The sequence below is a fragment of the Bombus flavifrons genome, chromosome 12 (assembly GCF_040668555.2).
Source record: "Bombus flavifrons isolate JBK064 chromosome 12, iyBomFlav1_principal, whole genome shotgun sequence".
NCBI lineage: Eukaryota > Metazoa > Arthropoda > Insecta > Hymenoptera > Apidae > Bombus > Bombus flavifrons.
In genome coordinates, this window is record NC_138453.1 from 402059 (window position 1) to 427652 (window position 25594).

General features: G+C 36.7%; 2 protein-coding genes and 1 long non-coding RNA gene across 3 annotated transcripts; 1 reads left to right on the forward strand and 2 right to left on the reverse strand.

The window, feature by feature from the left end:
- Positions 1–9220: 9220 nt before the first annotated feature.
- Positions 9221–10299, forward strand: LOC138185718 (uncharacterized). The gene is made up of 6 exons (XM_069124878.1): positions 9221–9226; positions 9316–9397; positions 9482–9540; positions 9619–9702; positions 9922–10008; positions 10225–10299. Exons 1-6 carry the CDS (start codon positions 9221–9223, stop codon positions 10297–10299), a joined length of 393 nt encoding a protein of 130 aa, XP_068980979.1.
- A 424-nt stretch (positions 10300–10723) lies between these two features.
- LOC138185553 (uncharacterized) lies at positions 10724–12183 on the reverse strand. Its single transcript, XR_011174650.1, has 2 exons — positions 11193–12183; positions 10724–10914 (listed from the first exon to the last, which is right to left on the reverse strand). It is a non-coding gene; the product is annotated as an uncharacterized LOC138185553 (long non-coding RNA).
- An 11568-nt stretch (positions 12184–23751) lies between these two features.
- Positions 23752–25507, reverse strand: LOC138185530 (tetratricopeptide repeat protein 37-like). Its single transcript, XM_069124538.1, has 3 exons — positions 24881–25507; positions 24445–24812; positions 23752–23834 (listed from the first exon to the last, which is right to left on the reverse strand). The coding sequence occupies exons 1-3, from the start codon at positions 25204–25206 to the stop codon at positions 23752–23754; spliced, it is 777 nt and encodes a 258-aa protein (XP_068980639.1). The 5' UTR covers positions 25207–25507.
- Between the last annotated feature and the right edge of the window lie 87 nt (positions 25508–25594).

Here is a 25594-nt window from a genome sequence, read left to right on the forward strand (position 1 = left end):
ACTAAAAAAAGGTTTTTCTTTTGTCCAACTAAAAGAGGTACATTCTAATCTCAGTAGAGACTCATCATAAGATAAATTATCATAACATGAGTAATAAATGATTACATATCAGTAATAACTGATCGGTATAAAGTTTCATCTGTAAATCCTTTAGTTCATACAAAATCACCAACAACAAAAGTCAAACGGTAAGCAATTTCGTTATTTCTACCTCTATTATATGAATATTTGAAATATAAATTTGGGGTGAATTTAACAATCGCGCATTAACAATATTTCGTTATTTTTTTTATCGAAACTGAAATATTTACATAGATGTAATCCTGATACCCGTTAGAATCCAACGAGGAATCGAGGAGAAAGGTGTGTTCGGAAGCGCTAGAACACTATTGAATGAGAAGAGAGAGAGATATCTAATATGACTCGTGCATTCAGATGGTCACACCGATGAGTTTGTACTGAAACTTATTATAATGGCGATTTATAGGAATTTTATCGACTCGTTATTAATTATTAAGTAATTAATTAATTCATTTTATCGACAAATAGGGATGACCATGTTTGATCACTTCTCGAGGCACCTTGCAGTAGAGTCCCCCCACGTGTTACTGACATGGACATTCCTAAATCGTACATTCGAACAGATATCAAAACCTTAACAATCTCTTTACCTATACGTAAAGAAAATGTTCAAAATATTATAGAATGTCCAAGCAAGTCAAAGAGTCCTTATCATTTTCCCTGTCTTATATAGAACTTAGGTGAAGGAGCATTGGTTCCTCATACAGAAACGCAGAACGCTAGAATACAAAACACAAAAACAATTGTTACGGCAGAAACAACAAATTCGCAGCAACAAAGCAGTGCGGCAAAACTACGGACGAATCACCACAAAGCCTCTTACAAAATCAGAGTGTACCGGATATGGATACAGACATATCTTCGCATGCCTGTAAATGCAAAAAAGATTGTACTACACGGCGATGTGGCTGCGTAGCAGCTGGCATTCCATGTGGACAACGGTGCGAATGCAGACATTATGGATGTGATAATCAGGTACACGAATCTCCTTCTTCGTCTCCTCTTTCTAATTCATGACTCCCCTAACGCTAATTTGGATATTAATCTTTTTAGGTGGAAACAACAAAATCGCAGCAACAGAGCAGTGCGGCAGAAACTACGGATGAATCGTCACAAAGCCGTTCACAAGATGAGAGTGTGGCAGATTTAGATACAAAGAAATCTTCGCATGCTTGTAAATGCAAAAAAGATTGTACTACACGGCGATGTGGCTGCGTAGCAGCTGGCATTCCATGTGGACAACGGTGCGAATGCAGACATTATGGATGTGATAATCAGGTACACGAATCTCCTTCTTCGTCTCCTCTTTCTAATTCATGTCTCCCCTAACGCTAATTTGGATATTAATCTTTTTAGGTAGAAACAACAAAATCGCAGCAACAGAGCAGTGCGGCAGAAACTACGGATGAATCGTCACAAAGTCGTTCACAAGATGAGAGTGTGGCAGATTTAGATACAATGAAATCTTCGCATGCCTGTAAATGCAAAAAAGATTGTACTACACGGCGATGTGGCTGCGTAGCAGCTGGCATTCCATGTGGACAACGGTGCGAATGCAGACATTATGGATGTGATAATCAGGTACACGAATCTCCTTCTTCGTCTCCTCTTTCTAATTCATGACTCCCCTAACGCTAATTTGGATATTAATCTTTTTAGGTGGAAACAACAAAATCGCAGCAACAGAGCAGTGCGGCAGAAACTACGGATGAATCGTCACAAAGCCGTTCACAAGATGAGAGTGTGGCAGATTTCGATACAAAGAAATCTTCGCATGCTTGTAAATGCAAAAAAGATTGTACTACACGGCGATGTGGCTGCGTAGCAGCTGGCATTCCATGTGGACAACGGTGCGAATGCAGACATTATGGATGTGATAATCAGGTACACGAATCTCCTTCTTCGTCTCCTCTTTCTAATTCATGACTCCCCTAACGCTAATTTGGATATTAATCTTTTTAGGTAGAAACAACAAAATCGCAGCAACAGAGCAGTGCGGCAGAAACTACGGATGAATCGTCACAAAGTCGTTCACAAGATGAGAGTGTGGCAGATTCAGATACAAAGAAATCTTCGCATGCCTGTAAATGCAAAAAAGATTGTACTACACGGCGATGTGGCTGCGTAGCAGCTGGCATTCCATGTGGACAACGGTGCGAATGCAGACATTATGGATGTGATAATCAGGTACACGAATCTCCTTCTTCGTCTCCTCTTTCTAATTCATGACTCCCCTAACGCTAATTTGGATATTAATCTTTATAGGTGGAAACAACAAAATCGCAGCAACAGAGCAGTGCGGCAGAAACTACGGATGAATCGTCACAAAGCCGTTCACAAGATGAGAGTGTGGCAGATTTAGATACAAAGAAATCTTCGCATGCTTGTAAATGCAAAAAAGATTGTACTACACGGCGATGTGGCTGCGTAGCAGCTGGCATTCCATGTGGACAACGGTGCGAATGCAGACATTATGGATGTGATAATCAGGTACACGAATCTCCTTCTTCGTCTCCTCTTTCTAATTCATGACTCCCCTAACGCTAATTTGGATATTAATCTTTTTAGGTAGAAACAACAAAATCGCAGCAACAGAGCAGTGCGGCAGAAACTACGGATGAATCGTCACAAAGTCGTTCACAAGATGAGAGTGTGGCAGATTTAGATACAAAGAAATCTTCGCATGCCTGTAAATGCAAAAAAGATTGTACTACACAGCGATGTGGCTGCGTAGCAGCTGGCATTCCATGTGGACAACGGTGCGAATGCAGACATTATGGATGTGATAATCAGGTACACGAATCTCCTTCTTCGTCTCCTCTTTCTAATTCATGTCTCCCCTAACGCTAATTTGGATATTAATCTTTTTAGGTAGAAACAACAAAATCGCAGCAACAGAGCAGTGCGGCAGAAACTACGGATGAATCGTCACAAAGTCGTTCACAAGATGAGAGTGTGGCAGATTTAGATACAATGAAATCTTCGCATGCCTGTAAATGCAAAAAAGATTGTACTACACGGCGATGTGGCTGCGTAGCAGCTGGCATTCCATGTGGACAACGGTGCGAATGCAGACATTATGGATGTGATAATCAGGTACACGAATCTCCTTCTTCGTCTCCTCTTTCTAATTCATGACTCCCCTAACGCTAATTTGGATATTAATCTTTTTAGGTGGAAACAACAAAATCGCAGCAACAGAGCAGTGCGGCAGAAACTACGGATGAATCGTCACAAAGCCGTTCACAAGATGAGAGTGTGGCAGATTTAGATACAAAGAAATCTTCGCATGCTTGTAAATGCAAAAAAGATTGTACTACACGGCGATGTGGCTGCGTAGCAGCTGGCATTCCATGTGGACAACGGTGCGAATGCAGACATTATGGATGTGATAATCAGGTACACGAATCTCCTTCTTCGTCTCCTCTTTCTAATTCATGACTCCCCTAACGCTAATTTGGATATTAATCTTTTTAGGTAGAAACAACAAAATCGCAGCAACAGAGCAGTGCGGCAGAAACTACGGATGAATCGTCACAAAGTCGTTCACAAGATGAGAGTGTGGCAGATTTAGATACAAAGAAATCTTCGCATGCCTGTAAATGCAAAAAAGATTGTACTACACGGCGATGTGGCTGCGTAGCAGCTGGCATTCCATGTGGACAACGGTGCGAATGCAGACATTGTGGATGTGATAATCAGGTACACGAATCTCCTTCTTCGTCTCCTCTTTCTAATTCATGACTCCCCTAACACTAATTTGGATATTAATCTTTTTAGGTAGAAACAACAAAATCGCAGCAACAGAGCAGTGCGGCAGAAACTACGGATGAATCGTCACAAAGCCGTTCACAAGATGAGAGTGTGGCAGATTTAGATACAAAGAAATCTTCGCATGCCTGTAAATGCAAAAAAGATTGTACTACACGGCGATGTGGCTGCGTAGCAGCTGGCATTCCATGTGGACAACGGTGCGAATGCAGACATTATGGATGTGATAATCAGGTACACGAATCTCCTTCTTCGTCTCCTCTTTCTAATTCATGACTCCCCTAACACTAATTTGGATATTAATCTTTTTAGGTAGAAACAACAAAATCGCAGCAACAGAGCAGTGCGGCAGAAACTACGGATGAATCGTCACAAAGCCGTTCACAAGATGAGAGTGTGGCAGATTTAGATACAAAGAAATCTTCGCATGCTTGTAAATGCAAAAAAGATTGTACTACACGGCGATGTGGCTGCGTAGCAGCTGGCATTCCATGTGGACAACGGTGCGAATGCAGACATTATGGATGTGATAATCAGGTACACGAATCTCCTTCTTCGTCTCCTCTTTCTAATTCATGACTCCCCTAACGCTAATTTGGATATTAATCTTTTTAGGTAGAAACAACAAAATCGCAGCAACAGAGCAGTGCGGCAGAAACTACGGATGAATCGTCACAAAGTCGTTCACAAGATGAGAGTGTGGCAGATTTAGATACAAAGAAATCTTCGCATGCCTGTAAATGCAAAAAAGATTGTACTACACGGCGATGTGGCTGCGTAGCAGCTGGCATTCCATGTGGACAACGGTGCGAATGCAGACATTATGGATGTGATAATCAGGTACACGAATCTCCTTCTTCGTCTCCTCTTTCTAATTCATGACTCCCCTAACGCTAATTTGTATATTAATATTTTTAGGTAGAAACAACAAAATCGCAGCAACAGAGCAGTGCGGCAGAAACTACGGATGAATCGTCACAAAGTCGTTCACAAGATGAGAGTGTGGCAGATTTAGATACAAAGAAATCTTCGCATGCCTGTAAATGCAAAAAAGATTGTACTACACGGCGATGTGGCTGCGTAGCAGCTGGCATTCCATGTGGACAACGGTGCGAATGCAGACATTATGGATGTGATAATCAGGTACACGAATCTCCTTCTTCGTCTCCTCTTTCTAATTCATGACTCCCCTAACGCTAATTTGGATATTAATCTTTTTAGGTGGAAACAACAAAATCGCAGCAACAGAGCAGTGCGGCAGAAACTACGGATGAATCGTCACAAAGCCGTTCACAAGATGAGAGTGTGGCAGATTTAGATACAAAGAAATCTTCGCATGCTTGTAAATGCAAAAAAGATTGTACTACACGGCGATGTGGCTGCGTAGCAGCTGGCATTCCATGTGGACAACGGTGCGAATGCAGACATTATGGATGTGATAATCAGGTACACGAATCTCCTTCTTCGTCTCCTCTTTCTAATTCATGTCTCCCCTAACGCTAATTTGGATATTAATCTTTTTAGGTAGAAACAACAAAATCGCAGCAACAGAGCAGTGCGGCAGAAACTACGGATGAATCGTCACAAAGTCGTTCACAAGATGAGAGTGTGGCAGATTTAGATACAATGAAATCTTCGCATGCCTGTAAATGCAAAAAAGATTGTACTACACGGCGATGTGGCTGCGTAGCAGCTGGCATTCCATGTGGACAACGGTGCGAATGCAGACATTATGGATGTGATAATCAGGTACACGAATCTCCTTCTTCGTCTCCTCTTTCTAATTCATGACTCCCCTAACGCTAATTTGGATATTAATCTTTTTAGGTGGAAACAACAAAATCGCAGCAACAGAGCAGTGCGGCAGAAACTACGGATGAATCGTCACAAAGCCGTTCACAAGATGAGAGTGTGGCAGATTTTGATACAAAGAAATCTTCGCATGCTTGTAAATGCAAAAAAGATTGTACTACACGGCGATGTGGCTGCGTAGCAGCTGGCATTCCATGTGGACAACGGTGCGAATGCAGACATTATGGATGTGATAATCAGGTACACGAATCTCCTTCTTCGTCTCCTCTTTCTAATTCATGACTCCCCTAACGCTAATTTGGATATTAATCTTTTTAGGTAGAAACAACAAAATCGCAGCAACAGAGCAGTGCGGCAGAAACTACGGATGAATCGTCACAAAGTCGTTCACAAGATGAGAGTGTGGCAGATTTAGATACAAAGAAATCTTCGCATGCCTGTAAATGCAAAAAAGATTGTACTACACGGCGATGTGGCTGCGTAGCAGCTGGCATTCCATGTGGACAACGGTGCGAATGCAGACATTATGGATGTGATAATCAGGTACACGAATCTCCTTCTTCGTCTCCTCTTTCTAATTCATGACTCCCCTAACGCTAATTTGGATATTAATCTTTTTAGGTGGAAACAACAAAATCGCAGCAACAGAGCAGTGCGGCAGAAACTACGGATGAATCGTCACAAAGCCGTTCACAAGATGAGAGTGTGGCAGATTTAGATACAAAGAAATCTTCGCATGCTTGTAAATGCAAAAAAGATTGTACTACACGGCGATGTGGCTGCGTAGCAGCTGGCATTCCATGTGGACAACGGTGCGAATGCAGACATTATGGATGTGATAATCAGGTACACGAATCTCCTTCTTCGTCTCCTCTTTCTAATTCATGACTCCCCTAACGCTAATTTGGATATTAATCTTTTTAGGTAGAAACAACAAAATCGCAGCAACAGAGCAGTGCGGCAGAAACTACGGATGAATCGTCACAAAGTCGTTCACAAGATGAGAGTGTGGCAGATTTAGATACAAAGAAATCTTCGCATGCCTGTAAATGCAAAAAAGATTGTACTACACGGCGATGTGGCTGCGTAGCAGCTGGCATTCCATGTGGACAACGGTGCGAATGCAGACATTGTGGATGTGATAATCAGGTACACGAATCTCCTTCTTCGTCTCCTCTTTCTAATTCATGACTCCCCTAACACTAATTTGGATATTAATCTTTTTAGGTAGAAACAACAAAATCGCAGCAACAGAGCAGTGCGGCAGAAACTACGGATGAATCGTCACAAAGCCGTTCACAAGATGAGAGTGTGGCAGATTTAGATACAAAGAAATCTTCGCATGCCTGTAAATGCAAAAAAGATTGTACTACACGGCGATGTGGCTGCGTAGCAGCTGGCATTCCATGTGGACAACGGTGCGAATGCAGACATTATGGATGTGATAATCAGGTACACGAATCTCCTTCTTCGTCTCCTCTTTCTAATTCATGACTCCCCTAACACTAATTTGGATATTAATCTTTTTAGGTAGAAACTACAAAATCGCAGCAACAGAGCAGTGCGGCAGAAACTACGGATGAATCGTCACAAAGCCGTTCACAAGATGAGAGTGTGGCAGATTTAGATACAAAGAAATCTTCGCATGCTTGTAAATGCAAAAAAGATTGTACTACACAGCGATGTGGCTGCGTAGCAGCTGGCATTCCATGTGGACAACGGTGCGAATGCAGACATTATGGATGTGATAATCAGGTACACGAATCTCCTTCTTCGTCTCCTCTTTCTAATTCATGACTCCCCTAACGCTAATTTGGATATTAATCTTTTTAGGTGGAAACAACAAAATCGCAGCAACAGAGCAGTGCGGCAGAAACTACGGATGAATCGTCACAAAGCCGTTCACAAGATGAGAGTGTGGCAGATTTAGATACAAAGAAATCTTCGCATGCTTGTAAATGCAAAAAAGATTGTACTACACGGCGATGTGGCTGCGTAGCAGCTGGCATTCCATGTGGACAACGGTGCGAATGCAGACATTATGGATGTGATAATCAGGTACACGAATCTCCTTCTTCGTCTCCTCTTTCTAATTCATGACTCCCCTAACGCTAGTTTGGATATTAATCTTTTTAGGTAGAAACAACAAAATCGCAGCAACAGAGCAGTGCGGCAGAAACTACGGATGAATCGTCACAAAGTCGTTCACAAGATGAGAGTGTGGCAGATTTAGATACAAAGAAATCTTCGCATGCCTGTAAATGCAAAAAAGATTGTACTACACGGCGATGTGGCTGCGTAGCAGCTGGCATTCCATGTGGACAACGGTGCGAATGCAGACATTATGGATGTGATAATCAGGTACACGAATCTCCTTCTTCGTCTCCTCTTTCTAATTCATGACTCCCCTAACGCTAATTTGGATATTAATCTTTTTAGGTGGAAACAACAAAATCGCAGCAACAGAGCAGTGCGTCAGAAACTACGGATGAATCGTCACAAAGCCGTTCACAAGATGAGAGTGTGGCAGATTTAGATACAAAGAAATCTTCGCATGCTTGTAAATGCAAAAAAGATTGTACTACACGGCGATGTGGCTGCGTAGCAGCTGGCATTCCATGTGGACAACGGTGCGAATGCAGACATTATGGATGTGATAATCAGGTACACGAATCTCCTTCTTCGTCTCCTCTTTCTAATTCATGTCTCCCCTAACGCTAATTTGGATATTAATCTTTTTAGGTAGAAACAACAAAATCGCAGCAACAGAGCAGTGCGGCAGAAACTACGGATGAATCGTCACAAAGTCGTTCACAAGATGAGAGTGTGGCAGATTTAGATACAATGAAATCTTCGCATGCCTGTAAATGCAAAAAAGATTGTACTACACGGCGATGTGGCTGCGTAGCAGCTGGCATTCCATGTGGACAACGGTGCGAATGCAGACATTATGGATGTGATAATCAGGTACACGAATCTCCTTCTTCGTCTCCTCTTTCTAATTCATGACTCCCCTAACGCTAATTTGGATATTAATCTTTTTAGGTGGAAACAACAAAATCGCAGCAACAGAGCAGTGCGGCAGAAACTACGGATGAATCGTCACAAAGCCGTTCACAAGATGAGAGTGTGGCAGATTTAGATACAAAGAAATCTTCGCATGCTTGTAAATGCAAAAAAGATTGTACTACACGGCGATGTGGCTGCGTAGCAGCTGGCATTCCATGTGGACAACGGTGCGAATGCAGACATTATGGATGTGATAATCAGGTACACGAATCTCCTTCTTCGTCTCCTCTTTCTAATTCATGACTCCCCTAACACTAATTTGGATATTAATCTTTTTAGGTAGAAACAACAAAATCGCAGCAACAGAGCAGTGCGGCAGAAACTACGGATGAATCGTCACAAAGTCGTTCACAAGATGAGAGTGTGGCAGATTTAGATACAAAGAAATCTTCGCATGCTTGTAAATGCAAAAAAGATTGTACTACACAGCGATGTGGCTGCGTAGCAGCTGGCATTCCATGTGGACAACGGTGCGAATGCAGACATTATGGATGTCATGATCAGGTACACGAATCTCCTTCTTCGTCTCCTCTTTGTAATTCATGACACCCCTAACGCTAATTTGGGTATTAATCTTTTTAGGTAGAGACAACAGAATCGCAGCAACAAAGCAGTGCGGCAGAAACTACGGATGAATCGTCACAAAGCCGTTCACAAGATGAGAGTGTGGCAGATTTAGATACAAAGAAATCTTCGCATGCTTGTAAATGCAAAAAAGATTGTACTACACGGCGATGTGGCTGCGTAGCAGCTGGCATTCCATGTGGACAACGGTGCGAATGCAGGCATTATGGATGTCATGATCAGGTACACGAATCTCCTTCTTCGTCTCCTCTTTGTAATTCATGACACCCCTAACGCTAATTTGGATATTAATCTTTTTAGGTAGAGACAACAGAATCGCAGCAACAAAGCAGTGCGGCAGAAACTACGGATGAATCGTCACAAAGCCGTTCACAAGATGAGAGTGTGGCAGATTTAGATACAAAGAAATCTTCGCATGCTTGTAAATGCAAAAAAGATTGTACTACACGGCGATGTGGCTGCGTAGCAGCTGGCATTCCATGTGGACAACTGTGCGAATGCAGACATTATGGATGTCATGATCAGGTACACGAATCTCCTTCTTCGTCTCCTCTTTGTAATTCATGACACCCCTAACGCTAATTTGGATATTAATCTTTTTAGGTAGAGACAACAGAATCGCAGCAACAAAGCAGTGCGGCAGAAACTACGGATGAATCGTCACAAAGCCGTTCACAAGATGAGAGTGTGGCAGGTTTAGATACAAAGAAATCTTCGCATGCTTGTAACTGCAAAAAAGATTGTACTACACGGCGATGTGGCTGCGTAGCAGCAGGCATTCCATGTGGACAACACTGCGAATGCAGACATTACGGATGTGATAATCAGGTACACGAATCTCCTTCTTCGTCTCCTCTTTCTAATTCATGACTCCCCTAACGCTAATTTGAATATTAATCTTTTTAGGTAGAAACAGCAAATTCGCAGCAACAAAGCAGTGCAGCAAAAATTGCAGATGAATCGTCAGAAAGCCTTTCATAGAATGTGAGTATTGCAGATTTAGATACAAAGAAATTTTCATTGTATCAGTCTTAAGATATGAAAAATATTATTACCCATGGCAAATGTGACATGAAGTTGTGGTAACTGATATTGAGATGAAATTGGCGGCAGATAATAAATATTGGCTTCCCTGTCCCTCCTCCTTACGAAATAACGTTTCAAGTTTTGTAATTCTTGGACTCATTAGAATGTTATGCTCATTTGAAGTGGAAAGATCCTAATCCTGGACATTCGGATATTATCCCACTCTTTTGTATATTTCACTTCATAAAGAACTATGTAAATAATGCTATCATAATGAATAGCAATAAGAAGTTCTACTAAAAAACAATACCTACACAATAATAATTCTGTCGCTGTTGTTTTCGTATGCTTTGTGTTACAAGAGTGGCAATGGAAAGTTAACTTATATAAGTTAATAATTATATTTATTTATACATTATATTTATAATTACTTGTTATTAATATTATAAAGATGTTAAATCCACTTGGATGTCTCAAAGAATTCTATTCCTTCTGCTTTCAATCGATTGAGTATTGGTCGATAAATATCTGGGGTAAACGGAAAGACTACTCCTCGTTGTTGAATTTCACCTATTAACGAAAAAGAAAAATAATGTACTTTGAAATTATTATTAAATTATATGGTAAAATTTGTTTAGAAGGATGACATGCAATGAAAGTATCAGAAATATACATATGCGTGGATATATAAAATTGCAATAATATGTATTACGTTCTGTGTAAACATAATTTTGAACGCCTTTATGTTAAAAGGGATAACAAATGTCAATCGTAATTTTTATTATTCGATATGTAATACTGAACGAAGAAACATTTTTTAGAATAAACGGGAAAAAGAAGAACTATACCGTCAAGGATCATTTTAACTGCTATTGCCGTCGGATATCCAACACTGCGCGCCATAGCAGAGTATCCTTGTGGTTCGCCATACAACACCAAATTAATTCCTCTGTTTTCTCTTCTGTTGTCTGGCCAGAGTATTCCAACGTCGTGTCTTAGAATTACTAGATCTCGTTCATTTTGATCATAGCACAACTTTTTTGACAAATAATGTGTCAAAGTATCGAGAGGCGTATTCAACTTCAATACTAAATCTTCTTCAAGAAGTCCCAAGTCTTCAATTGCTTTTACGCTCTCTTCCGAGTTTAACATTTCTGCCAACTTCCTTTTCAAATTTTCATAGAAGATATTATCATTCGCCAAACCAAGCAAATTGCAAATTAATACTCTCTGGAACAATAAAAAGTTAAACTTAGGTAATCTATGTAAGATCGATGGAAAATTAAGATAGATACAAAAGAAACAACACTACCACGGAACAATATGAGTAATTTAAAAAGTTTTATCTGCCAAATATCATAACTTTACTATATCGCATCGAGATTTTAAAAAAGGTTGTAACGCGTATAATACATACGTGTATATTACTGGTATGTTCCAAATTATTCTTGCAGAAAAAGCAGACGTACTTAACCATTTCTCTTTATGTTCTGTTTACCTTAACCATAATCATATGCCCACATTCTGAATTAAATTCGGATGTGTAGTTTAGTAATTGAAATATTGAAAATGTTAAATACAAAATTTGATACATTTCGTTTAAAGCAGGAAAGATCATGTGGAATCATTTTATGATTCTACTTCATCATTCCGTTGATATACATAGGATATTCGAAAAGGGAGCTATTAAGGTATGAAAAATTCATTACATTATGCATTACTCTACTAAAATAATCAGAGATAAAATGATAGAGTGTTTCCTACTCTGTGCAAGATTCTCAGCAAGAGATGTCAGAAAATTTAAGGAATACTTCTTCGAGCTAAGACAAAATGAAGATATTGATTAGAATATATATAATGTAATACGTTATAACGTTATACCATATAATGTTATACTATGTAACGTAATACGTTATAACGTTATACCATATAACGTTATACTATATAACGTAATAAGTTATAACGTTATACCATATAACACTATACTATGTAACGTAATAAGTGATAACGTTTCACCATATAACGTTAATCTACATAACGTAATACATTATAACGTTATACCATATAACGTAATACGTCATATCAGTTCTGTAAATATGAAACCGGAATTGGGCTATTAACGTTACACCATATCACGTATTACGTTATAACGTTATACCATATATCGTATTACGTTACAACGTTATACCATATAACGTTATACTATATAACGTAATACGTTAGAACGTTATACCATACAACGTTATACTATATAACGTAATACGTTATAACGTTATACCATATAACGTAATACGTTATAACGTTACACCATACAACGTTATATTATATGACGTAATACGTTATAACGTTTTACCATATTACGTTATACTATATAACGTAATACGATATAACGTTATACCATATAACGTAATACGTTATAACGTTATACCATATAACGTATTACGTTATAACGTTATACCGTATAACGTAATACGCTATAACGTTGTACCATATAACGCTATGCTATATAACGTAATACGTTATGACGTTTTACCATATAACGTTATATTATATACCGTAATCCGTTATGACGTTATACCATATAATGTATTACGTTATACCGTTTTACCACATAATGATATACTATATAACGTACTACGTTATAACGTTATACCATATAACGTTATACTATATAACGTAATACGTTATAACGTTATACCATACAACGTTATACTATATGTCGTAGTACGTTATAACGTTTTACCATATTACGTTATACTATATAACGTTATAGCATATAACGTAATACGTTATGACGTTGTACCATATGACATTATACTATGTAACGTATTACGTTATATCGTTATACCATTTAACGTAATACGTTATGACGTTGTACCATATGACATTATACTATATAACGTAATACGATATAACGTTATACCATATGACGTAATACGTTATAACGTTATACCATACAACGTTATATTATATGACGTAATACGTTATAACGTTTTACCATATAACGTTATACCATATAACGTAATACGTTATAACGTTATACCATATAACGTAATACGTTATAACGTTATACCATATAACGTATTACGTTATAATTACAACATTACAACGAACATAAAACAATATTATTCACACCTCATTAAATAAAATCTAACACAAGTAAATAATTATTTTGGTAAAACGCTGCATAACACGTTATCTTCACTAAAGATACACACGAACAGCCATTTGAAAATTCCCCCCGAACACAAAGCATCGTTCGCGCATGTGCTATGAGGCGCACTTTATTATAAACACAAAACAATATTATTTCCCTTCAATTCGGCATCCAGTAAATAAAATCACAATGATTAACGAACAATTAGTTATTTCGACGACACGTTACTGTTGACATTATATTAACACCATATTCCTACTGAAGATATAGGTAAGCGGCCATTTTGGATAATCAACACGTGCATGCGTTACAAAATAAATTGTATTTTCAACGAAGAAATAAATAATTAATAAGATGGTAATAAAACAAAGGGAACATTATAACAAGAAATGAATAATAGCTAATGCAATATAATACAGCATTATAACAGGAATATTAGGAATTTATGGAAATCAGCCATAAGGAACAACGCTACGACTATTAAACTACTAACTATTTCAATAAACTAAGGAAAAATAATAAATAATAATTAATACAATGCAATACATTTATCGAACTAAAGAAACTAATAAATAATAATTATTATTATCGTATATTATTCTAACTTTCATTATTATGGAACTAGAGAAAACTAATAAACAATAATTAGTTATTATAACTTTATAATAAATATATAATATGGATACGGTATTTACTATTAACTGAGTATACGCACAAAATAAATATTTATGCTATCCGCTTGTAAAACGACCAACATTTATAGCAATGCATATAATTTTCATTTATATTTACCGATACATACACATGCATGTTTGTAAGGCAGTTAACATTTATAACACCCACTCTCATCGATAATGCATAAGGCTTATAAAATAAAGTCCGTTTATATTTATCGACACATGCACATATATATATATTCGTAAAATGAGCAACATTTATAACATCTATTTCTATCAATATATATACATATATACGTCGGAGATGAGAGGAAAGCCGAAGCCGTTCCTTGGAAATTTTGGGAACATCCTCTAGTACTCTAGCCTGGATTTTATCATAGCTGTAATTGTTCGAGATTTGTAATAGCGAGATTGGGTTCGAGGTGACAATTGGTCGCCGAACGTAGCCACGGTCACGGGATGTACGTTTTGCCTAACGGAGGTCTGGAGTGGTTGTATGGGTTTTCCGAGAAATGTGGTTGTGGCGGCATGCGGCCTCGGGAGCGGGTCTAGCCACGTGTGATACAATGGGTCATACATTGTATTACTAATCAAACTCCAGGCAGAAACTGCCTAACAACGGCGTTTGGAACTTTCTCGCTGCTTCTGTCACGTAAAACGGATATTTGGGTTGCGAGAGAAAAGAAACCTGAGTCGTAGCCCAACTATTAATTCTCTTTTATCGAACTTTATTATGACTTTGGCACTTACAATAACGTTGAACAGAGAAAGGGATGTTGTACAAGAACAGCAACTAGAACGAGAACTGCCCGGGCTGGGTGAAGTCTCGGCTTATATACACCCTGGCTTGGGGATGTTGGGGGGTTTGGTGTGGATTCTAAGGAGTCCGAAAGTCGGGGTTGGGGCCTTGTCTCTGATGGGGACTAAGATGCGTCGCGGCGTTGGCGTCCGACAGTCGGGAGTCGATGTCTTGTACCTGAGAGGTAATTGGTGTCACACTTCCAACGAGTCTGCCTAGCAACGGCGTTTGAAACCTTCTCGATGCTTCCAAACGGGCATAGAAAAACAAATGCAATCGTACAGCGAGAAAAATCTCGACGAGGCTGGCATTCTTGCGACTGCTTTGGAGAGTGACACGTCGAGTTTCCAACCATCGTATTTCTGTGCTTAAGATCAGTCTACGCTTAGTAAAGAGTTATCCCGTTGGCCGTGGATTCGTTTGAACTCAAAAATATTGTTAATAGCGTTCATTAAACTTATTGTTCGTAAATCATACTATTCATTGAACTTACTATTCGTTAAACTTATTATTCATTAGACTTATTATTTGTTAGACTTATTATTCGTTCAACTTATTATCCACTAACTTATTATTTGTTAAGCTTATTATTCACTAGACTTATTATTTGTTAATCTTTGCAGTAGACTTGTGTATACGTGTAAATATAATCTCGGTTGTGTAAAACAACGGTTAATTCACGTGAAGAGTTGTTACGCGCCCAAAATTCCAACCATAACCCGACATATATAATTATAAAACAAATCTCATTTATAATACCTACCGATACATACACATATACGTATATATTTGTAAACCAAGCAGCATTTGTAATACTTATTTCCACTGATAACATATACACATAAAATTTTATGAAACAAACGGCACTATACCACGATGTACTGACACGAAGATGCACCACCGAAAAGAAATTAATAGAAAACGCTTTAAGTTTAGCAACCCTACTGCCCGACGAATTCACATATATACAATAACCAAAACCCCAGGACACATGGCTTTGATCGCAGGAGAAGTAGTCCATATAGTCAAATGCATTCCAGTACAAATAAAAGTACGACATACAACGGAATGTTATTGTTGGAATACAACGATATCAATCGCATGCAGATAAGGTGGTTGATCGTATGGATTCTTCCTTTCGTTGTCCAACGCTATCCCCACTAGTGCGCGTTCGTGAGATGTACCATGGCGGCTAGCACGTGCATGCTCTTTCGAGAATTTGGCGGAAGAAGCTTAAGGATACGGATGGAACATTCTCGATGGGCACGTCGAGAAGCTACTAGAAGGTTCTGTAGCACATGTGACGCCACACAGACACTCACACAGGTCACACTCATTGCTGCATACAGAGTGGAGTTCTAAACCTTTTTAAGGGCCATGGGTCACTAAGCAAGTCAGTCTGTGAACAACTAGCCAACTGTCAACATTCATAACGCTTACTTGTATTTTACTTGTAACTTTGTTTAATAAAAATCATAAAGTATTGTTTCAATACACACATTGTGTCTTCCACACAGTTTATTAATCTTAATTTCAAGATTAAATTCTAACAGTTATTCGGAACTACCGGTTTGGCAAGGAAATCGCACCACATCGAAATTATGGACTGGTCCTATGGAATTTGGAACGGTCAGAGCAGCAATATTTGGAATACTTGTAATATTTAAACTAATGAAGACGATAGTAGATATAGCAATACACGGATAACAGTTACGCGAGACTTACGGATGTGGAATCGCCCTACTAGGAGCAATATGCGGCACAGTCACCCACCTGCTATTATACTTCTAAAGAGGACGAAATGTCGACAATCAAACGGCACAACCTCAAGGAATATTAATAACATCAACAGTTGCTCAACAACCAACAGCACCTACATCCGCCCTGAGCGAACTCAGGGACATTATCAGTCAAATTTCCTTTGGAAATTTGAACTCCAAGGGCGGGGGTGTCACGTCCCGCGCTCAGCGCGTGCCGTAACGAGGAAACGAAAACTACTATATGCAAATCGCGCGAGTAAGGTTTCGAATACACAAATGAACACGCGCTACTACCAATAGCCGACTCGCGATTTGAAAACCTATGGCCCATTATTTTGTCGTCAATTGTACGTTACGTGATTATTTTGTCGTCAATTGTACGTTACGTGATTATTTTGTCGTCAATTGTACGTTACGTGATTATTTTGTCGTCTATCGTGCATTGCGTTTCGACGGTCTCTCATTAATTGCTCAGTCTAAGTCACAATTAAATTAGAAATCTTCTAAGTGTTCATTTCGTTGGCGAGATCAAAATATCTTTATAAATAAATATATTTGTATCCGCGACATTAGTCCGAATAATAAACTGCAAGCTTTATTCAGTGTGTATTTTTTTTTAATCAAAATAAATAAATAAAACTAACGGTTTTAATAATAATTATACCCGAGTTGAATAATAAAATCCAATAATAAACACACCGATGATCATTACCGCAGGCGAGGTGATGGCCCCCGACGGCACTTACTCCTCAAGGTAAGAAATTTGACTTTATAAAAATTTCTTCTTCTCTAATAATTTCGTTATGCACTGGCGAAATTAAGAGAGAAGAAGAAGGAAACGTAGGGATAAAATTTGTATTAAACAAAGAAAATTCAAAATCCTAACCAATCCATTAACGCGAAAATTCTTGTTCTACTGTCCCTAACACTATATATATATGTCGGAGATGAAAGGACATCGGAGCCTTCCCTTTGGAACCCCGGGAAAATCCCTTAACACCGTAATCTAGATTCTATCATAGGCGTAATTAAACAATTGTCGTCTTTCGATCCGATTGTATTTGTTCAAGATTTGTGATAATGAGCTTGGGCTCGAGGCGATAGCCAGTCGCCGAACGTAGCCGCGGTCAAGGGATGAACGCTTTGCCTAACAAAGGTATGAAGTAATTCTATAGTTCACATTTCTCCGGACGCTTCTCCACTTGTAATCCTAAAGCCGTGTACATACAGAGAAGTGGCAAACAGTAAGCGACAAAATTGATATTTAGGACATTGGCATTTGGCATTGTCTGTGAAATCACTTGTTTTGCCACTTGCCACCTATCGCTCACTACGCCGTATATTTACGACCTAATTAACGACCGGTGCAGGCGAGCGACTTTCATCGTTGCGATCTTGTGTCTTCCTTTGTTTTCTTAATTAAAAACAACGAAGATAGATATGTGATCGCAACGGGATCGCAACGACAAAAGTTCGTCTGCAGCGGGCCTGACCATACAGAGAGCGGTAAGCCAGAGCATCGATATTTGGGACGCCAACATTAAGCGCCGTGGGATATGAACATACAGAAGAACGGTAAAATTATGCAGCAGTTGTTATTTTTGAGTACGTAACACGTCGTTGCTACGTTCGCTACGATATACGCTTTTATCTGAAAATTGGTAAGTATAATGTTTATCCAATTAATGAGATGCGTTCGTTCTAAGGCGAATGTCAACATTTTCGCACCACCAATTAGGAAATTTTCCAGACAAGTTTTTTCAGTATCTGCGATTATGGATAGAAACATAAATTGGAGAAGACCGATTACTTCAGAGAAATAATTGATAAATACATTAAGATACATATATGTATGTGTGTGTATGTAATATAATGAATTAAAATGAACTAAACGGAGCAAATTCTCTTATTACATATTTTTGAAGCAGTATCATTAGACGTAATGAATAATATTCAAATAGTTTGAAAGCTTCATTTTAAAGATATATGATAAAAACATTTGCTACATAATACATATAATAATATGTATACAAAATAACATACGACAATACACAAATAAATACAATACTTAATAATAATGCATAAGCTATATACCTAATAATAATACATATCTATACATGCATACAGCAAGCGTAGTAACGCTCATGTGTAGAGAGACAAGCGATGAACAAGTAGAGCGAAGCAGCCCATGTTCCAACCTCGTGTGCGTCCAACCTTGGTACCGAGTAGGCAGTATAAGCAAGCAACTAGTAACAATTCCGAATAAAAAGTGATCGGGAATTTAATATTATATGAGATTAAGATGTTATTATTGCCGTCAGTGGCGCATGTTTGTACTATGGTTATTGGAGATCCTATACCAAAGCGGAGAACGTGAGCCTACCACCTGAGGATTTACATGTGTTACATGTGACTTAAAGACATTAACATCACATACGTGGCATTCGAACGCACAGTGAGATGAAACTCAATCTAGGTGGTAAAAAGATTACATTCGTCATAGGCAGTTTCCTATCTCAACTTCCATAAAGTCATTCTAAGGATCCCATAAACCAATTTTCAAATTCATCCACAAAAATAATTTTGTAACTTTTGTTGCAATTATTTGAATTATTTGTAATTTCTTGGAGAAAATCTATTACCATTATCTCACCGTCCGAAACTCTGACATTTGGGGAGAAAATGTGCAAAAATTTCAAAGTGATTCCTCAACGAGAACCTGTGCCGTGTTTAAGTTAGTTTTCAAATTTTAATGATTTCGCGTCAATTTCGAGCATAATCCGCTATTTGAAAAATATTAGTGAATATTTTTACATAAAAATACAATGTCTTAGACGTGTAATGATAATATTTATATGATGCAACTACAAATATATATAAAATATTTGAGTTTTATTTCTGAAATTAGTATATGAAGCAGCGTTTAAGACTTTAAACCACTGTATGTAACTGCAGGAGTCATAATAACTTAAATGTGGCACGGATTCCAGTTGTCCAATCACTCTGCAATTTCGCGTAATAAATTTTATTATTTTGTCCTCAAGTATCGCAGTTTGGAACGGTAAGATCGAAAGCAAATCGGAGGTCAAAAAATAAGGGCTACCTCGTTGAGCACTTCTTGAACAATGCTGGATGCCTTGTTTGTCCGCAGTTAGTGCCGACTGCACTCGACATTGGTTTTATCACTTTTATGTTTGATTGTGCAATTTCCTGAATGATTATGATTATTAGCACACATCGCATCTGTATTCGAGTGTACAACTACTACTGAAATGGCCAATCCTCTGACACTTTTTACAATGAAATATTTCCTTAGGTTGTTCTGCATGATACGTTTATCCAACAGGTATTTATGACAAACAACTGTTGGGGTGAGTTGATTGAGAAAGTGATACTATTGTCGATAAATATTCATCGCATTGATAGGTGATCTTCTTTCTGCTGTGTTGGTTACGCTTTTATTTCTGTTGGCTTCTGCCCTTCAATGAACTTCGTTGGATTGTCTTTTTGTCGTTGAATTTGCAATTCAGTTCTCATGTCAGATTCTGACGTGTTGTCTACATTATCGGTTTCTGTGAGCCAGTTATATTAGTTATTATAGGTGTGTGTTGCGTTAACCTTCTGTAAATTAAAAAGTTGGGAAGTTGCGATTGCGTGTTTCCCCACTGACGCAAGAAGGATATCTGTACTATTTGCGTATGGCGAATGTAAGTGTATCTACTTGTATCAGATTGGTCTGCATCTTTTCCTTTCCGGATATTAATATTGGGTGTAGCTGTCGTTTCTCTCATTGAACAGGTTCGTATTTATTGCTGGATGCATTAATCCAATGATAGGTCTGGATTGTAGCGTTGTAGTGTTATGAGATTGACTTGTATCCTCTCTCTCTCTCCCTCTCTCTCTCACCCTCTCTCTCTCTCTTTCTCTCTCTCTCTCACCAGTTGAATCTGATGTAGAGGCGCGCTATTTGCAGATAACAGGCACCCGCACACACTGCTCAAATTATCGGACGCAGTATTATTATTTATTATTATTATTATTTATTATTTATTATTATTGGACAGTATTGACAGAGTCATTAGATCGATAACAAAAGATCTTCGTGCATGCATTCAAATGCAAGTCATTTTAAGTATATTCTATGAAATATGAAATCGCAGAACACAAGACGCTGTATCTCCTGAAGAAAGTCAAACAGGACATATGTTGATAAGAACTTCTTTTACCGGTGTTAGGTACTGAATTCTTTCCTTAAATATTTCCCACTTCGTCTACATGACAAGTTACATTTAGTGCTGGTAATGACACTACCGTCCAGTCTGTGCAATAGAAAAACTAAACTCCGATTCACGTCATCACCAATAACCACCGGCGTTGAAAACTCTTACTTGAGACACACATTTCCATTGTCCATATTCCAAAATGGGGACCGTATTGATAACAAACCTGTTGATGACCTGTTGATCGTATAGACAGTATCGTGATTCATCAGTGACTAACATGCGACTCCACTCTTCCGCATATAATTATATAATATATAATATAATTTCATATTCGTACGTGATCCAACGCTGTGAGCGATGATTCAATGCTGGCACTCTCGCACGATTTCTTGAATATCAATTGAATTGCCGAAATCTTCGGCGGAAGTTCATCGTAGACTTGACGTGCTAGTACTATCGGGTTACGCGATACGTTTCGTACTACGGTTCTGTTTTGTCACTTCTGTCGTCACGGTGTCTCTCTTCTACGACCCTGCTCTTGCTGTATTCAGAAACTTTGCATATCTTGATATCGAGAGTTTTTATGATCGGCTCACAACAGACTCGCTACAACGTCTACGTACATCATCGTACGTACGTCGCATGTACACACCTTAAAACGTGACACACGTTAATTGTTATTTTCTTGGTGTAAGATAACAATTTGGGGCGACTTGTGCCTCTGTCGTTGCACTTCGCGGCATTACATAATTTTCGTTGGTACTATATTTCAATACTCGATTACGAATACCGAAACTAACGGGGATCCCAAGAATCCAGAAGTGCGGGGATCGCGCACTTCTAATAAAAATCCGCAATTTTATGATTTCAAACGGATTTGAACTTATGTCACTCTGCAGAGCGCTGCAAGATAAAAAATCTTGGTATAAAAGTATGTGTAGAATTGCGGGGAATTCAGTTTTCCGTATACCATACGTGCGTAATCTACTTCTGTGTGATATCTTCGAGACTTCGTTTTTGCAGTATTTGAAATAGGAAATTGCATTATACGAAGAATTTCAAGCTAGATTTTCTATAAAACCTTACTGTATTCTGTGCAACAAGTTTTCGATTTACATAAATCTCCAAATCATTTTCTACTATTGTCTAAATATGTAATCACATGAAAGCAATAGCAGTAAATTTTATTTTAAATTTTATTTTCATTTATTAACAACTTTTTGAATAATTGTTTCACGGACAGCGACGAGAGTTGAAAAATAAGAGCCAGGTAAGTTCGAATCACGAATATTTCAATGGCTGTCGCTAATTTACTATCTCTTTAAATAATGGTTTTTGATCAGTATCAGTTCGATAATAGTTAATAAATAATTTAAGACAAGTACTGCGTTATAACGTGTTGTATTATGTTTCTTCCAATGACTTTCACGACATTTAAATCTTTATTACTAATTATTTTTATTATTTTTCGTTTTTAACAAATATCGATCTATTACGATCTTTTAAAATAATTTTCATAACTGAGTGATTAAAACATAAATATGGAAAATCGACAAATAGTGATTAAATGCTATTTTTGCTAAATTTCATCCCTTAACTAACAATATATGAAAACAACTTGAAATATGCTCGGTAGTTTAGAATATATATATATATGTATGCATAACATAAGAAAAATTTCTCAAATAATATATTCATATCTTGATAAATAATATTTTAAATGCTGAAAATAACAATTGAATGATTATAAGTGTACATAGTTTCTAATTTTAATTAATATGCAAATTTCAAGCACTTATTGCTTGCAATTACTATACAATGCAGTAGTGAGATGTAAGCTTTATATATTAATAGTGGCAATTTTTTCGGAAATTAATACTTGTTTAATAGAAGCTGTTTAATCTATTAAAATATACTACTACAAAACATACTTATGGAAACTCTTGAGTTAAGACTGCTATTCTCTAATATTCTTCGGTACAATTCAGGAAAGTTATTTTTCAATCTGCTTTAAACACTTATTGTTAGTGGCGATTTTAATTCAGAAGTGAAACGGTAGATATCATTTATATTATACCTATGGTATAGACTGCAGCCAGTAGCAGTGTATATAATGTTAGTTTTAATATTTAATTCCTTTAAATTGTGCAACCTTATTATACAATTTTGCTTCTTTGTACCACTTAGTCATTAATTTCTTTCTTGATTTATTTACCCTGGCACTCCTCTATTCTCTTTGTCATATCATTAAAAGTATAAATTACAACTAAAGTTATGTATACTTTATGTGTACTGTTCTTGTATACTTTTATACTTTGTATACTATATATTTTAAATCTCTGACAGGCATGTTCGAGATCATGCCATATCTACTAACAAAGAATATAAAAGTTTCTGGAAAATGCTAGCTATTATCTTAATCCTACTATCATTATGGAATTTTGTATATTTCAATCCTGCTCTCATTTTAGTAAACAAATAAAAATTTGTAATGTCTTAAGAAGCTGTTTAATATGCAACTGAAACAAGAAATTATGTATATTAATAAGAATTTCCATATCTTGTTCAATATTATTTTACCCTATTTTATTTTTGAAATGTTGAAAAATTGGGTCGATAATGACAAAGAAACATAGCAGAGTTAATGTATCATGCAATTGTACATTTTCCACATAGATCAAATTCATTGAAATATAATCGTATTTGGCATTATTTTCATTGGCAAACCGTTAGAAATTTGTTTATAATAATCCCATAATTATAAAATAAAAAATATAAAAATTTTGTTTCGCTAAATTTGATAATTCATTACTAACCAGAATATCGGCAATGGTGAATAAGAGATAACATAAACGCTTGCTTCCTCAATAGTATCTGGAAATGATAAAGATGCATCCAATACCAGGAAATGTATCTACTGATAAAACAATACTGATAAAACAATTATGGAGAAACTATACAAAATTGAAGCATTTATCACAACAATTGTTGCTATTGTGGGAAAAGCCTATTATTGTAACTAAAAAATACATACATAGACGATATATATATATATATATATATATATATATATATATATATATATATATATATATAATAATATATGTATATGTAAAAAAGTTTAAATTTTGTCGTACAGTACTTTTGAATTCTTTTTGTTTCTTTATAGTACGTATATGCTAATATTTACATCTAACTGAACTCATTTCTATTAATACTATTTACATCATTGCCATTTATTAATTATATTTACCATTTACTGTTTACTAAACAATTGCACTCCACATGTTTCATGATATAGATAGATATAGATTGCATTATTATTAAATTCTGTTACCTCATAAATATTAAAAATAAATCTTTAAATTCTTCTGTTTGCTTGATAAAAAATCCCATTAAAATTAATAAGCGATATTATAAGATTCCTTTGTTACTTTCATAAACAGAATGTTAAAATAGCTAATATATTATTTTTAATACTTACCTAACGGTAATGTATCTTGAGGGAATCGCTGATGCATATTGATAGCTTCTTTTACCAAATCGATTAATTCATCTTTGTCATATAAAATTTTTAAGTATTCTGTATAAAATTTTTGTTGGTCAGTTGCATCAAGATCATTAATTGTAGATTTAAAAACACTTTCTAATAAATTTTGATATTTATCTAGATTGTAAAAATTATCTAATAGCAGCCATCCAAGCGTTTTATCAATGACCTTAATTTTGTTATCATCCAAATTCTTCCGTAATTCAATTAAATGTTCAATACATTGAGTTATAGTCGTAACATCCTTAAGTTGTGTAAAAAGTTTTGAGATTCTACTCATAATATTTGTAAACTTAGAGTCACTGAAAATAAATTACTGAATAAGTTTTACAAACATATAACATTTATGAAGTATATAGCAATTGTATACCTTTCTATTTCCAAAAGCTTACAGTAAGCTAATAATAGTTGGTTATAACGTTCATTATTGTCCAAGTTTCTTTCATAGTAAGATACTAAACCGTACCAAGCTAATGGATTGTCTGCTTGGATTTTTGTACCTTTTTGGAGAATTAATGGTACTTGTGGTTTATACTCATCAATTTCTTTCATTGCAGCCGCCAATAACATAAGTGCGTTATAATTATTTTGAACTCTCATTAATATCTTGTTACATTTCTTAATCACATCTATATACTTCTTTTCTCTAAATGTATCACGAGCCGCTTTAAGAGCTACTTTTATTTCATTTGACATTTTCACATAAAACTTTGACAAAATAAAATACGCCCAGAACTTAAATCGAATATATACAATTCGACTATAATACAGGCTTTATATCGATACATTCAATTAAATATTTTCTTAAGTATATTAATATGTATGTCGTTAGGTTTATTCGTGATCAAATACAATACTATAACTTGTAATACACATTATTCAAAAATCCTCTATCTTTAAATCATAAACGTTTTCTTTTATATCTTCAAAATATTTACTTTACATATACTCAGATATTATAACTTTGATATATATATATATATATATATATGAGAACGCTCCCGCTTATGGATCTAGTTATGTCCGGACTGGTGCTGCTCCGTGCGGCCAAATACTGAGTTTAATTGAAAATAGCATTTCAAGA